The sequence below is a fragment of the Aotus nancymaae genome, unplaced genomic scaffold (assembly GCF_030222135.1).
Source record: "Aotus nancymaae isolate 86718 unplaced genomic scaffold, 86718_ANA_hifiasm-v0.15.2.pri h1tg000046l, whole genome shotgun sequence".
Lineage (NCBI taxonomy): Eukaryota > Metazoa > Chordata > Mammalia > Primates > Aotidae > Aotus > Aotus nancymaae.
Genome location: NW_026988460.1, coordinates 31687917 through 31705110, shown reverse-complemented (window position 1 = coordinate 31705110; position 17194 = coordinate 31687917). Strand labels below are relative to the sequence as shown.

The 17194-nt window shown below is 36.7% G+C and overlaps 1 protein-coding gene across 7 annotated transcripts in view; it reads right to left on the bottom strand.

Annotated features, from left to right (window-relative positions):
- Positions 1 to 15424, bottom strand: part of CCDC14 (coiled-coil domain containing 14) — a 55322-nt gene extending 39898 nt beyond the window's left edge. For 2 of the 7 annotated variants that reach the window (XR_001110847.3, XM_012473862.3), the window contains exons 1-5: positions 8879 to 15209; positions 8573 to 8642; positions 8362 to 8484; positions 1005 to 1241; positions 804 to 898 (exon numbers count right to left, since the gene is read on the bottom strand). Coding sequence is in view for 6 of the 7 variants with exons in the window: in XM_012473862.3 (XP_012329285.1) it covers positions 804 to 898; positions 1005 to 1241; positions 8362 to 8484; positions 8573 to 8642; positions 8879 to 9076 (723 nt within the window). In the remaining variant the exon portion in view is untranslated. The other 5 variants (XM_012473861.3, XM_012473859.3, XM_064362142.1 and 2 more) reach the window with 5 other exon arrangements.
- Between the last annotated feature and the right edge of the window lie 1770 nt (positions 15425 to 17194).

Here is a 17194-nt window from a genome sequence, read left to right as displayed (position 1 = left end):
AATATGCTTGTGCAAAAGCTTTTTGTATGTTTGAACTTATTTTCTTATGATGTAATTTCCCAAAGTGGACAAATTTTTGATGCTTTTAAACCATCTGTGGTATTTGTAAACAGTCTATTTTAGTCATGGCCTTGTAATGCTCCCATATTACAGGGTAAACTAAGCTTCAAAAACCAAGAATCTTTATTGTACTGAGGAAAAATCCAACTTATTTTTAAGCTAAAAATATTAGTAAGTTTCTAATATTAGAAACTTGCTTATTAGTAATATAATACCAATTATAACAAACTCAAATATATGGTTACACTCCTAACCATATAGTAGTTACCCAGACTATGATATATCCACAAAATACAGTAGTAACAAGTTATTAAATATTCACAAAGGGTATATATTAATAAACATCTTTTAAATAAAGTATTAAGCGAAAGAATCGGTATAGAAAACTGCATAAAGTTTACTTATAACTTTATTTTAAAAGGAAACCAAACTTAACAAATACAAACCAGAAACTAAAACCTGTACAGAGGATTAAACGACTGGAAAGAACTCTATCAGCGTGTTAATAGCAGTTGTACTTGGGTGGTCAGTATGGTTGATTTTGCTTTCCCCCTACTGATCTCTTCCCCTCTTTCTCCTTCATTACTGTCATTAATAAATAGGTAAAACTATAAAATAGTAAAAAATAAACAACTGGTCTTTAAATCCTAGCGCACTAAGTTACAATCAATAAATTCAACAGTCCTTCCTAAATGACTGCTATTAGCAAACAGTGTCTTATGTAGTATACAAACTGTACGCACAGAATGAACCTTTGGAGGGCAGGGTGGCCGCTGAGGTGACCAGACTGGGGTGGAGGTACATAAGCCATAACTAGAATGAGGAGTTGCCTGAGATTCTGTAAGAGGAAGAAAAAATTAATCACATATCCTACTTTTTATACAATAAGCAAGCAATTTAATTAGAACTTACATTCATGACTTTTTAACAGTATTCATACTAACCAGAATGAGACACAGCATGGCATGGTACAGCAGGAATTCCATTAGGGATGTTCTTTGAAGTCAAGTCATTCATCAGTGACATCTGAGTCTGCACATGCTCACAGAGGGCTTGGTATATTATGGGTGAATACATTCTATAATGATCTCGCAATGACCAATTTTGTTCTAGGTCTGATGTGTCTCTTTCACTTCTAGCAGGAGCTTCATTAGGTATCTGTTTCTTATTTTCTGAAGATGCTAATGTGGAAGAAAAAAAAGTTCTTAAAACACGATTCTTCAAAAACGCTTACCATAAGATTTTAAGAGAAGAAAGGGAGCTCAGTAGTTTAATTCATCACATACTTCATAGAAGGGCTTTACCACTATCATCCTCACTAAAGAAAATCACCTCAAATTCTTTCTGAAAGTAATTAGTGTTTAAGTTTCCCCAGTCAAAAATCATCTATACTATTTCTTTAGAATTCCCATTTTTTTATGCTACTTGCATTTGTAAAATCCCTCCTTCAATTTTAACACTTCTTTTAAGGGTGTTATACTATCCCTAAAGTCCAATCAAACTCCTTCACCTTGTTCCTCGTCAGTTCATGTTCTCAAGGGAAAACAGAATAGGAAAGAAAATAGTTTGTACAATTCTGATGCTTTGGGCCCTCAAAAACAAAACAAAACCAACCAAACAAACAAAATCTTAACCTGGCATTTAAAGTTTTCCAAAGCTTGACCATAACCTACTTTTCCAACTATTGCCCCCTCACCCCCAACCCAAATTGTTCATTTCAGCCAGGCCAATTTAGTTACCCAGCAAACTTTTCTTACCTTTCAATAACATTGTTCATGATTAACCACTCCTTCCAATCCAATTCTACCCACTCACCAAGGCTCATCTGAAAGTTTTCCTTTTCCATGAAGCCTTTCCCAATCCAATCATTCTAGTCTAGTGACTACTCTTCCCCACCCCAGAGCACATATTGCCTGTATGAATCATATGCCACTGAAACACTGCCTTATAGTGCTTATCTTTCATCCTCCTGTCTTTCTGAATAAACCGTAAGTTTCTTTAAGCAGGGCTGTATTTCATTATTTTATCTTACGGAGTCTAGTATTAGTCTACGTACAGGGTAGAAATCTGGTATTAACAAAGCAGTAAGTAAAAAACAACAAAGTTTTCTACATAGCACTACCTATAGATTGGTATAACAATCTAAATTCTATTTCCCTAATTAGATCCCCTTCCCAAATGTTTTTTAAAACACTATTAACAGAAATGAGAATATTCTAGTAAATCATAGGTTATCAGTATACAAAATAAATTTGGAAAATTTATTGCTACTGGTAGCACCTACCAAAGCTAAACATACATATATATTCTATGACATAACAATTTCACTCCCAGGTATACACCTAACAGAAATGAGTGCTTATGTCTACTAAAAGACATGTACAACAATGTTCACAGCAGCTTGATTTGCGGTAGCCAAAAGCTGAAAACACCAAATAGCTATGAATAGTAGAAACGGATAAACTGTGGTATATGCACAGCCTGGAATACTACACAGCATTAAAAAAAAGAACAAAGTACCTATATATACAACTACCTGGATGTTTAATAGACAAAAGTCTGAGTGAAAGTATTCAAAACAAGAGTGCACAGTGTTCAACTGCATTTATAGGAAGTCTTCAAACAGGTAAAAGTCACAAACAGAAACAGAAGTCAGGAAAGTGGTTACACAGGCTGAGGGTCTAAGTGATGGTAAGGGTACTGACAGGGAGGGAGTCTTGTAGGGTGCTAAAAATTTTCTGTACCTTAATCTAGGTGGTGGCTATAGGGGTGTATACATATGCAAAAATTTATTGAGATTTATGTACTTTAAAATTACTTATGAAAAGTATTCAATTTTTAAAAAAATAAAATTAAAAATTTTAAAGTAGAGAATCCCTCGAATATATAAATATGTATAGTTTATTGAAAATAAAAACATTGCTAAAACCATACAACTTCCATGTAAAAGCAAAAACAGAAAAAGTTAAAGGCAGATTAAATACTATAACCAGTGAAAATAGAAAAAAAATTTAAATAAAAAGACTTAATATTTGACTATGAAAATGGCCGAAGATATCAGATGCTTCCCTTTTGACTTGGGGTATGTTTCCTTTTGAGATGATCTATTCCTATGAATGTACTTTCTAGACCTATATGCAAGCTGTAACCTTGGGCATATTAACTTCTCTTGACCTCCTCTTCCTCATCAGAAAAATTGTAATGCCTATAAGATTATTGTGAGATGTTAATGAGATAACACTTGTAAAGTTCTTAAATCGATGTCTAGCACACAGTAAAAACTCAATAAATGTTAAATATCACCAACTAGCTGTACTCTCACAATAGACAAGTAAATATATTCATAAATCATGCTATCTGATGTCAGTAATAAACCTCTAAACATGTCCCTTCTGAGATGATTAAACTCAAAAGCAGTAAGAGTTACCTTCACTGTTTGAACAGATCAGCTCAAACAAAACTGGTTAATAAACTTCTGTAAAGCAAATGCTACTTTTTACTGGTAATATAATTTTATAATAAATGGAAAAGTACCTTCTAAAATATTTTAACTTTGAAATCTAAAATAATAGAGGGCGAGATCATAGCCCATGGCCATCAAGCACACCACAAGTCCTTTCCTCTTGATTCCTGGGTCTTTCCTTCTACTCTTGGATTTCCTCTGGTCCTTGAGAATTGGCTAGTTTGGGCCAGGCGTGGTGGCTCACACCTGTAATTACAGCACTTTGGGAGGCTGAGGCGGGTGGATCACCTGAGGTCAGGAGTTCAAGACCAGCCTGGCTTACATGGTGAAATCCCATCTCTACTAAAAATACAAAAAATTAGCCGGGCGTGGTGGCGGGTGTCTGTAATCCCAGCTACCCGGGAGGGTGAGCCAGGAGAATTGCTTGAACCCAGGAGGTGGAGGTTGCAGTGAGCCGAGATAGTGCCACTGCACTCCAGACTGGGAGACAAGAGCGAAACTCTGTCTCATCAAAAAAAAAAAAAAAAAAAAAAAAGAGAGAGAGAGAGAGAGAGAATTGGCTAGTTTGAAGATATCTGTTTTCACACACCGGTCATAGCATCGGGATCACATTTACTTTCTTTTCAAGGCGTGGTTTTCACAGTCTTTAATAAAGCTGAGCTACATTATGCCTCAGCCAGCAGATGTCATTGTCCAACATAAATTAATAAACTCCAAACCTATTTCTTAAAAATCAAAGCCTTAGAGCTAAAATGACATATTTCACTCCTTTATCAACTGAGTCCACACTAAACTCTACTGATAAATGTTGAGTAACTTAATGATGTAAAGTCTTAAAGCAAACAATCCAAGACAAGTTAAAAACCATAAATGGATATAAGGCAAAGACTGATGTTATATTACTACTACATGATTTTAAAATAAAACAATGACCAAATGAGCCTGTTACTACACAAATACAAATGAAGCATATTTACTTGCTCTTGTTAATTACACCAACGCACTCTACGTGAAAATTTTAGCTATTGGTCTGGCAATATGTTTAAGTGATGTCAGGTGATAACTAGAATTCATGAAAGGAATGTATTCATTTACTCAGTCCACAAAACTGTTTCAGTCCCTAAAGTCTAGCTGCTGTGCAAGCATTGGCTGGCTATTGCTTGGATGGACAAGCACCGTCTGACAGGAAGTGATTCCTATCACTCGAATACAGAACAAACATCTAGAGCAGGTAAAAGCCACTGGATGCCTACTATAACTGGCCTTATGAGGGGCAATCAATGCTCAAAGGATTCTGCTTGTGGTTGATTTAGTTCCCCAAGATGAAGATGGCAATATATATGTTACTAAAAGTGAAATCATGAAAGCATTCAACGCAGTTATCACATATAAAAGTTGCTTATTAAAAAAAAATTTTTTTTTAATGCCAAAGCACTCTCAAATAAGCTCAATACATTTCTGGAAGGGCCTTTCTGCCTCCTTACTTCCAGAATGCATCATGGTGTGCAAACCTGACTCCATAGACATCCAATGATCAGATAGGTCCCAGATAGAAAATACATGGGCGGCGGGGGGGGGGCATTCCCCAGAAGACAGTTAACACAAAATATCAAGATAATGTGTGTTAAAAGTAAAATAAAAATGGATACTAGTTAACATGCTGTAGTAGATTCCTTAAAGTTCTTTACGATTACCTCACTTGGAGAGAGATAGTAAAGAGAACAAGCGATGAGCTTGGATTTTATAAGCGTTGTAGTAATGGAGCAAAATCTTGTATTATTGGTTAACAGCTGCCAACCACACACACACACAAACACACACACACACACACACACACATTTGTTTCTAGAAAGTGCTACAACTTGGTAAATTAAAAAAAACAACAGTGCAGTTGAATCAAACAGAGGTTTCTAATGAGTTAAACTTAGGAACACTTAGAAATTAGGAAATAATTTCTAATATTGCAACCCTAAGGAAGACTGTCCTACGGAAGTAGATCCTTCCTTCTGATTATGAAAATATGGGAGAAAGAACAGTAAGAATATTGCACCCTGATCACAAACCAGAACTGCCAGTTCGGCTGTAATCCAAATAAGAATTTAATGCTACGGACCCAGAATGCCAGAATCTTCCATCTGCCAATCCAAATCCACCTCTACTGGTCTTCACCTTGCTCTCCCTGGAATGCTGATCTATATGGATTGCGAAGAGACAGTCCTTCATGGGTACTCCTCCTCCTAATATGTCTTGCTGTGTATACCAAAAAAGCAAGGCTTTGACCCAAGCTCTTTACCTGGGCCACTTCTCAGGGTTGTGTTTGCACTGAGCAACCTTGAGGGATAAGGTAATATTTCCCTCTGGGGCAAGCACAGGCTTGATTACTGCTTACTATCAAAGTGGCAGATTCCCCAAGCTTAGTGTTCCTCAGCTGCAACCTAAACCTAAAGCATGTGCAGCATCCATTTGGATCTACTGAATCACTTCATTGGGAATTAGGGTGAATGAGAACCAACCCAAATATGCTGATGCACATACTGCTTCCTGTGCTGTGAGTAATAAAGTCCTTTGTCTCTGACCAGTAGTTTTGTGTCTTCTGCCAGCATCCATGATACGGTGAAACTAACTTACTAGCTTGTAAGAGTCAAATCCCAGACCTGATATACATCAGTAGAGCTTCAATCCAATGGGAGTCTTGGCATATGAAGAAAAGGAAGAAGCATGAAGTCAGGATATACACTTACCCTGCTCCCTCTCTATAAGGCCACCTTGGGCTGACTTTGTCCTTTCAACGAAGCTCACTGCTCTTCTCAAGGTAGCATATTCTATAAGCAATACCTCTTTCTAGGTCTAGTAACTCTCCTAATCCCTTATGGCCTAGAAATAATACAGCTCTGCTGCTGCTGCTAGCACTAGGCTAGTGAGACCTAGTAGGCAAAACTCGTGGTTTTCCTATGCCCTACTCATACCTTTACAATGAGTCCCTTTGTAAATAAAATAAACCCCCCTTAAATTACCTCAGTTTGAGTGTTGCCATCTGTTTCCTGTTGGAACTCTGATAGAAGCAGTTAAGTCAGGATCCAACAAGTTGCTACCATGACACCCACTCTCAGCCACATATATCTCAAATAATAGATCCTTGAGGAAAGGTGCCCAGGATAAGAAATAACCTGCCTACAGACAAAAAGTAGGAGACTGGAGGAACAGGTGCTATCGCTCCTTTCTTTCTCAATTGGGCCCCAATGAAAAGGCCTCTACTCGAAGAGTTAAGACCAGGGTTTAGCACTCTTTTTCATAAGAGGTCAAATAAATATTTTAGACTTAGCAGGCCAGATAATCTCTGTCACAACTACTCAACTCTGCCATTGCAGTACAAAAACAGCTAATAAAAACACAATAAAATTAGCTTGGCTGCATTCTAATAAAATGTTATTTACAAAATAAAATAACTAAACATTACTTATAAAACTGGCTGTAGTGTGCTGAGCTGACTTAGACCAATGTTGTCCAATAGGAATATAATACAAACCATATACGTAACTTAAAATTTCCAATAACCACATAAGAGAAGAGGTAAAATTACTTTTCATATTTAAGTCACTATATCAAAAATATTAACATTTCAGTGTATAATATAAATAACTGAATTTTTTTGTACTTATTCTAAATCTAGCATGTATTTTACACAAAGCACAATCTAGATGCTAAATTATCATCAGAAATACTTGGTCTATATTTAGATTTAATAAAATTTACACTTGAAAATGTAGGTTCACATGTCCAAGTTATTCCAAACATACTTAAAAGTTTTATAATACCTGGATCAATTTTCAGTTTTAGAATTTCATTTTAAATTAATTTAAATTAAATAACATTAAAAATTCAATTCCTTGGTCATACTAGTCATATTTCAGGTGCTGAATAGCCACATGTGGCCATGGCTACCATCTTGAATAGTGCAGGTCAAGACAATATAAGGCTAATGTTACTGACCTCCAAGATGAGTTAGGCTTTCCCTGCCTTAGTTCTCTACCTCAGGACTATCTGAAACATCAGCCTCTAGTCCCATGAATGCTCTACTCTTTCTCAGCCTCCTTGCCTGGATCCTGATCTTTTAATATACAGGGTTACTGCCTTAGATGACTTTCTAAACTTCATTCCTTGCCCAAGCTGAATCTAAGCTTGCACTACAGTGCTGACATTTCTGGCCCACCTGAACTATAGAAGTAGCTAGTCTAATTCTCATCCATCTGAATTCTCATTGTGGACTTTTTCATCTTCATTTTGGACTATCTTGTTCTCTAGGCCTCCAAGGGACAACAAAATCAAAACTTTCTTGTTCTAAACCAGGAAAAGTTAGCCGTCAGGGTGTAAAGTACCCTTGGCTACATTAACCATCAATGAGCAGGAGGCTCTTTCCTTATTGATCCAATTATACCTTCTTATGTACCATGTATCCTAACTGTGTAACTTGAGATCAGCTTGACCAACTTAGGAGATATATATATATGTATATATATATAAAATAATTTTAAAGCAACAACTATAAGTATACACCTGAAATACAGCCAGTTTGTGATTATCTATGAAAACAAGTCGCAGGGGAAACTAACTCTATAGACCTCCCAAAAGTCATTCTGAGTTTGAACTTTTTCTCCTATAAGTCCCAGACAGTCTTTTTTTATGTAACTCAGCAATTAGAAGCTGAATAAAGAAAGACAGGCATAAGCACACATAAACCTAACCAATACTGATTATTAAAATGAACTGCATAATCCTGATAATTGATCAAAATACCCACAATTAAGGATTATCTTTAAATAAGAGAAAAAAAGGCTTACATGTTTCTTTCCGGACTACGAAAGGAACAGTATGCTTTTCATGTCTTTTCTTTTTAGATACATATTTTCTGCTTTCTAAAGGTCTAGAATTAGATCTGTTTTCTAAATATGCTGTTTCTAAACCTATTAATAAAACAAAAATTTGTTAATATCAAAATAATGACTTGATTGAGAAAAGATATTCAGCAAAGCAGCATTTAAAAAAATAAACCTGAATCTTCATTTCTCAAAATGTTCCTCAGCAAAGAAGCACAACCATCAAGCCTATGTACAGTTTCAGCCTGGAAGGAATAAAGTCATTTAGAATACATTTGCATATAACTGTTAGTATAGGAAAAAATATACGTTATGTAGTTTTAAATTTCTTTATTTACAAGCAATTTATTATTGGTAGAAAAGATGTTTTAAGGCAACGACTTCATACTTCCTTAGACGAATTAATACTTTGCATTTTATTCCTACTTTTTAGCTTCTGTCTGAAAACTAATTAGTGTGTATTATATCTATTCAATCTTACCTGACTTTCTGAATCAGAATGGATGGAATAGCCAGAATCTGCATTAAAACGTGGTATTTTTCTTAAATGGGTCCTGGAAAATAAGCTCATTAATATTCTTATATTTTTTTCCCAAAATACATTAGTCATTTTCTTTCCAGCAAAGACTAGACAAGAAAGCTTGACCCACCAGGTACAAGATGAATTTAATAAGCACATTCTAAAGATTAGAAAGACTGTTAAACACTAGAATGATTAACACAGGTAGATATGAAAAGTTGTTCCCCAGAGCGTGTGATGCTAGAGGCCTACCTAATTTTCTGGGGTAGACGACATGGCATCCAGCCCAAAGACCTGAAAATGTCTTGAAATCTGAAGTTGTGAATGTCTTTAAGTACTTACCCTTTCTTTCCATTTGTTAATTTAGCAGGTCCAGTGTGCCTTCCTGAAGACAACACCTATGACATATTATAGCAGATAAATATTTTTCTATTATATTAATATGCTATCTTGATAAAATGTAAGATGACATTTTTTCTTTTATTCTTTTTCTCAAACTAAAACTCTGTACCCATCAAACAATACCTTCCCATCTCCTCTTCCCCCTCACCCTAGCAATTACCATCCTAGTTTCTATGAATCTCACTACTCTAGAAACTTTATACAACTGGAATAATACAGTATTTGTCCTTTTGTGACTGGCTTATTTCCCTTAGCATAATGTCTTCCAGCTTTATCTATACTGAAGCAAGTGTCAAAATTTTTCTTCTTTTTTGAGGTCAAATAATATTCCATTGTATGTATGTACCATATTATTCACCATTTTAATTAATGTGATATATCCTAAAAATCCACAATTATAATTTAATTCATATATTAAATTTCTTTTATGCAAAATGTCAAGCAAACAACACATATATTTGTTACTTAAGTCTATTTAAGATGAAAAGGAAATTGATATGCTATTTTAAACCAGAGGTAACTACTACACTAAGTTCAGACTATATTAATCCCTAAACATGTTCTATATTCCCAAATTCTTTGAAACATACAAGTTAATTCAAGATACAGAACAGAGTTAACGCTGGTTCCTTTTATGTACATTCTTTAGAATGCCTGATAAGACCAGCAAATGGAAACTCTAACCTTTCTCTTTATCTACATCTCACTGTCCTAATCTTTCTTTTGAAACTTATATAGCACTGTTGTTTTCTTAAAATTTTTTTGGTTTTAAAAGTGACAAAATGGACAACCTTTTGTGTAGAAAAACAGGAAAAAATAGGCATTTGCTTTTATATGCACCCAGTATCTTTAGAGTTATGCCAGAAACAGTTCATCATGATTGCCTCTAGGGACGGAAACGTGAGTATCTGGGGGACAGAGCAAGAAGGGACACTTTCCATGGCATACTATTTTATATCTTAATAACTTTACATCAGATAATCTCTATGCAAAATAATTTTAAATCGACATGAGTTGAAGTCCCTGACTCCCCACTTGTTCTACCCTCCATATATAGTCACTGTTGGCAGTTTCATTTATAATTTCCCTTGACATATTTACATATTTCATCTCAAGATAGCTTTGAGCAGTAACTACCAAACTTTCTAAAGTTATATGGCATTCTATCATATGCATGAATGTGTGTTCCATCCTTCTAAGAACGTAACTGAGAATGCATTTATTGAAAAACTGGGTTGGTAAGAGTTACACTTCTAGAGATAATTTGGAATATGATGGAGGAAATGAAGCCGGCAGTGAGAATCAACAATGTAGGAAATAAGACATTGTGTAACATCACTCCACTGGTCTCCGCATCACACTCTCAGGGTCTTTCCCTTTGGTATATCTATGTCGATGTCCTGGCTGGAATCATAATAAAAACTCCAAGCCATACTGTAATACCATACCCAGGATCAAGTCCAAAAACAACTACCAAAATTATTTTTTCAAATTTGTTCATTTTTTTTTTAAAGTACACTGTCTGAGGTACATGTCTGAGTCAACAAACAACTACCACAATTGTTCTTTCAAAAAAAATTTTTTTTAAGTACACTGTCTGAGGTACATGTCTGGCATAACTGTAAGATATATATGGTGTTTCTCCAAAAAATATACAGAAGGCTATCTTATTTTTTTAATTAAAAATATTGTATTTTATCAAACAAAAACATTTTTCTCTTTGCAAGACAACAATATGAAAATTAAAAAGCAAGCCACGAAGTAGGAGGAAATATTTGTAATACGTAGATCTGACAAAGGACTTTATTCAGAATACATAAAGATATATCACAACTCAATAATGAGACAAACAAGCTACTTAATAAATGAGGAAAAGATCTGAAAAGACACAAGGCTATCTTACAGAAAATCTGGTAAAGAAAATTACCCATGATAAAAGCACCCTGAAACAGTAACTATCATATTGGAACAATTCAACTTTTTTTTTTTTGTAATTTCTACTATGAAATAATAGCACAAAGAAGTCCTATATATGCTTCACCCAGATTCTATGACCTTTGAAATTTTCCATGTTCTCGGTCTATATATATACAGTATTATTTTTTGCCTGAACCATTAAAGTTGCAGATATAATACTCCTTTACTCCTAAATATTTCCTAAAAACAAGGCCATTCTCTAATATAACCACAGTATAATTACCAAAACCAGGAAATTAACATTGATACAGAATTACGATCTAATGTTCAGACCTTATCTGCATGTTGTCAATTATCCCAATACTGTCCGTTACAAAAAAAAAAAAAACCCTCTGGTTCACGTCTAATCCAGGATCACATATTGCATTAAACTGTCATAGCTCTTTAGCCTCCTTTATCTATAACAGTTCCTCAGGCTGTCATTCATTGTCTGTTATAACCTTGACATATTTAAAGAGTCTAGGCCAGTTATTTTATACAATGTCCCTCTGCACATTTAAATTTGCCTGATGCTTACCCATGATTACACGCAGGTCATGCATTTTTTGGCAGGAATCCACAAAAGAGATTATGTTCTTCTCAATAAATAGATACATATCAGTTTGTCCCATTATTCATGATGTAAACTTTGATGACCTAAGATGGTGTCTGCCAGGTTTTTATTGTAAAGGTTCTACTCTTATCTTAGTAATTGTTAGCATTTTGTGAAGAGATACTTTGAGATTATTTAGATATACCAATCACCAAACTTTCACCCCATAGTTTTAACATTTATTGATGATTCTTGGTGGAATCAATTGTTTGACAAATGGTGATTTTCTAACTATGTAATCCTTCTACACTTATTAGTTGGCATTCAACTTTAGGAAAGCACCTTTTCCTTCTTCCTTGCTGACAAGGAAGTGAGTGGGGACTCACTGATTCCTATTTTCTTCAGTGGGTTATGATCCATTATTATCACTTTATTTTGATGCTCAAATTGTCTCAAATTTGGTCTCTGGGAGCCCCTTGAATTTGATTCCTGTATCACTTAACATGTCCCCATCACTTTTTGAGCTGTTGCTTACTTTCTGCAACAAGGTGCTCCTGGTTCACCTTTTTAAAATTGTCATCAGGGTATTTAAAATGAGATCTACCTTCCTAACAAAATGTAGTATTAACTATAGACATGATATTATACAGCAGATCTCGAGAATTTCTTCATCTCACATAAATGTAACTTTATACTCGCTGAATAGCAATGCCATCTCTCCCTTCCCACGGCCCCTGGCAACCACTATTCTATTCTGTTTCTTTGAGTTTTAACTTTTTTAGATACTTTACGTAAGTAAAATCATGCAGTATTTGTAGTTCTGTGACTAGCTTATTTTACTTAGCATAATGTCTTCAAGTTTCATCTCTGTTGTTGCATATGAGGGCTATTTCCTTCTTTTTAAAGGTTCAATAATAGTCCATTTTATGTATATACCACATTTTCCTTATCTTTTCATCTGTAGATAGACATTAAGGTTGTTCCCACATCTTGGCTATAGTAATAGTGCTGCAAATAGTGCTGCAATGAACACGAGAGTGCAAATATCTCTTTTGTATCCTGATTTCAATTCTTTTGGATAAATTACCAGAAGAAGAATTGCTGGGTAATATGACAGCTCTATTTTTAATTTTATGAGGAATCCCCATATTGTTTTCCATAGTGACTACACCATTTTACCTTCCCACTGACAATGTACAAGGGTTCCAATTCTTCCAAATCCTTGCAAATACTTTTTATTTTTTTAGTAAGTCATCCTAACAGGTGTTAGGTAATAGCTCATTGTGGGTTTAATTTGCATTTCCTTGATGATTAGTTGAGCATCTTTTCATATACCTGTTGGCCATCCATACATTTTCTTTGGAGAAATGTCTATTCAAATCCTTTTTTCATTTTTTAAACAAGTTATATGTGGTTCTGCTTTTGAGTTATAGAAAGTCTTTGTATTTATTTTAGATATTTATCAGATACATGGCTTGGAAATGTTTTCTCCCATTCTGTAGATTGCCTTTTCACTCCATCACTCATTTCCTATGCTGTACAGCTTTTTAGTTTGATGTATTCATGTTCTTCTTATAATTTCCCTGCTCAGCCCTGGAATTGGTCATTTTTCCAAGAAGCCATGACTCCTTAGGGGATAGTGGTACTTGGAAACCAAGATCTAGATACTAGATGTGTTCCCTTTGCTACTGGGGCTTCCAATCATTTTTCATACGAATTTTTTACTTAGTCATAATAACTAGATATTTGCAATTTCGAATATTCTGTTTTCTACTTTTAAATCTTTTTGATATTCAAAAATTTTTAATGGTTGTATATTTTCTTCAGTGGAAGTACTATAATATGGTCTTGGTTTGCTGCTGCTTTTTTTTTTTTTTTTTTTTTTTTGAGACAGAGTCTTGCTCTGTTGCCAGGCACCAGGCTGGAGGGCAGTGGCGCAATCTCGGCTCACTGCAACCTTCGCCTCCCAGGTTCAAGCAATTCTCCTGCCTCAGCCTCCCGAGTAGCTGGGACTACAGGCATTTGCCACCACGCCCAGCTAATTTTTGTATTTTAGTAGAGATAGGGTTTCACCAGGTTGACCAGGATGGTCTCGATCTCTTGACCTCGTGATCCGCCCACCTCGGCCTCCCAAAGTGCTGGGATTACAGGAGTGAGCCACCGCGCCCAGCCTGCTTCATATTTTTCACAATTAAAAAAAAACAAAAAACCTGGAATAGGCCTTTCTATCTATTGAAAATAGCCTTTTCATATTTAGGATTAAAAAGAAAATTATTTGGTGAAAGGTTATTGGCAATTTAATAACCCTTGACACGAACTGCAAAGCTGCTTTCCAAAAGGAGTGTCCTAATCACAATACAGGAGAATCAGTTTGCTTTATTTTACACTTACTTCTACTGGGTTATTATCATTAAACTTTTAATTTTGCTATTTGAGAAACATATAAGCATTTCTTAGTAGTCATATCTCCTTACCGACAAGTACAAGATAATACTGCCTTTGTAGAATGACTTAAGAGTGTACTAAGGTCTTTCATTTCCGCTTAATCCATATCCTGTAAGTTGTCATTATTTCTATGAGGTGGGAAGCTAAATTTCAGAAAAGTGGTTTGTTCAAAGTCATACATCTACTAGGTAAAATGTTTAAAAGAATAATGGACTCTGGTACCAGCTTTGTGAGTCTGAATCTTATTCCACAGCTGTGTAACCGTTGGGAAATATTTGAACCCTCCAGCCCTCGATTTCCTCGTGTATGAAATAGGGATAATAGTACCTACCTCAAAAGGATATTGTGACTATTAAATCAGTTATTCTATGTATTCTAGTGCATAAAAGCACTTAGCGTAGTATTTGCCACATAAGTGCTATCTAAATGTTAACTGCTGTTATTATTGAGATGGTGGCAAACTACGTGTTTTTAAGGAAACTTAATTTTGTTGCATGTCTACGCCAACTATGTGATCGATGTTTTTACCGGGTACTATCATTTAACCTTCCCAATTCTTTAAGACAGAATTTTATGTTCATTTCTGCCTATTTTAGAGCTAAGGAATAGGAAGTTCCGAGAAGTAAAAAGCAGTGGAATATCAATGTGCAGGTGACTAAAGCTAGGAGAAGTTAAGTCACTTGACCCAGCGGCAAAGACTGGGACTCGAACCCCGGTCTGATCCCAAAGCCGGCGCTCTAGAGGACTACGACGATTTAAACAGAAACACATCTAGAGACCAAGCGGCTGTATTAACGGGAAGTTTAGGTGTTCCCTGCACCTCTGCCCCAGCATTTTAATGTCGCCGCATTGTCTTTGTCTCTTTTCGAGCAGAGTTTTACAAGTCCCTGGCCCGAAAACTCCCCTGTCCCTCTCCATCCCCACAGTGGACCCCTCAGGTCCTCAGCCCTCACCTGGCCGGGTCGAGACCCGGACCTGACCATCTCTCGCAGCCTCAGAGAAGCCCAGATCAAGGGAAGTGAAGCCTCACGGTAAAAAGAATTAACCGCCGTGGGCTCCCGGACTTTCTTGGCCCGACCCCCGAGCTTCCGCTTCCGGAAAGGATCCCGCCGAACGCCGCGCTTCCTAGTCTCGGATGCTACTCCACGGCCTTTCTCCTGCTCCAGGACCCGCGCCTTGGGCGTGCGCAATAGATCCCTCCCGGCTTCCCGGCTCGTCGTCACCCGCCGGCAGAGGGTGAGAGAAGCCAATAGACGGCGAACGGGGCGGGGCCGAGGCATGGCTGGGGCGGGGCCGGGGCGGGGCCGCTGAGAAAAGGGTTGAGCGGTGCGGTTCTAGGGCTCGCGGTGGGGGAAACCGGAACGAGGACCAGCGAGCGTCAGAGGAAGGGACAGGGGTAGGAGGCGGATAGGTTTCAGAAGGAGTTGCGCGCGACTTTTTGGGTTTTCGCTCTTTATGTTTAGTTTGGTATTTTGTGGGCCCTTTTGGATGATTTTGTTCTTGATATTTATAAAAATAAGACCTCTGGGTTATCTTTGCGTAAATATGATGGCAATTTCAGAATTATTCCCTGTGGCCACTGATCTCAGAACGGTGTCGTTAGTTGAGATTTTGGGTTTACTTCCATGCGTACTTGTTTCCTCTTGTGATGAGGCAGTTACTTTTGCTGAAGAATGACGCAGCATTCCTAGCATTGCATGCTGCACTCATTTTAATGGAGATTTTAGTCATTGGTTTTTAAGGCATTAGGTTTTGGGTTAATGATTTAAATCAAGTTGAAGAGAGGTAACTCCGTTGATTCCATTTCAACTGTTGTCCAGGCTGGAGCGCAGTGGCATGACCTCGGCTCACTGCAACCTCCGCCTCCCAGGTGCCAGTGATTCTCCTGCCTCAGCCTCCTGAATAGCTGGGATTACAGGTGTGCGCCACTACACGCAGATAATTTTTGCATTTTTAGCGGAGTTTCACCATGTCGGCCAAGCTGGTCTCCAACTCCTGACCTCGGGTAATCCGCCCACCTTGGCCTACCAATATTCGGGGATTACAGGAGTGAGCCACCACGCCCGGCTTCATTTCGTTTTAATGGAGAAAAGAGCTACCCTTTAAAAGTCTGTTACAATTAATGTCAAAACCCAGGAACTAAAATATGTCCACCAATATATCACACACTTATCCTGAGTGATTTTAGGAAACTTGAGTATTTCACGATTTAGTTTTGAATTAGATCTAACTGTGAAAACCTCTCCTTTCCTCCCCTAGCCCTCTCATAACTTCATAACTTTCTAACATATTCACCCAAAATTAAGGGCTTTTCTTTCGGTTGATTTTTTAAAATTCGTATTGATTTTTCTTAATACATGTGTATTTTAGAAAATTTGGATAAGCAAAAAGGAAAAGACCTCATTACCCCCCAGTTATCACTCTGAACAGCTTGGTGCATTCCTTTCAAGATTTTTTCCACCTATGTATATATGTATAAATGTATTACAACGATATGAAATAATAGGTATTACTGTAACATGAGTGTTTTAGTATCTAATCAACATTGTTTCTCATTAATCTACAATTATATTATGGCTGCCTGGTGTTCCATGATTCATTTCCTTAGTGTTGGGAATGCTACGCCCCCACCCTCTTTTTCATTTTGTATTTGCTGTTATAAATTATGTTTCACTGAGCTGAGATCTGCAAATTAACTAGATAGAGAGTGGAGAGCAGAGTATTCTAAAGATGGGGAGACAGCATGATGTTGAGAAAGAGAAACCCAAAGAGGCTCTTGCTGCTGACGTATAGACAGTGGGGATGGAAATGTATGTAGGGGCCAGGTTATGCAGTCCTCATAGGCTACATGATTTGCGTTGTTATCCTAAGACCAATGGGAATATGTAAAAGTTCAAGCAGGGGGCACAGTGAACTGACTG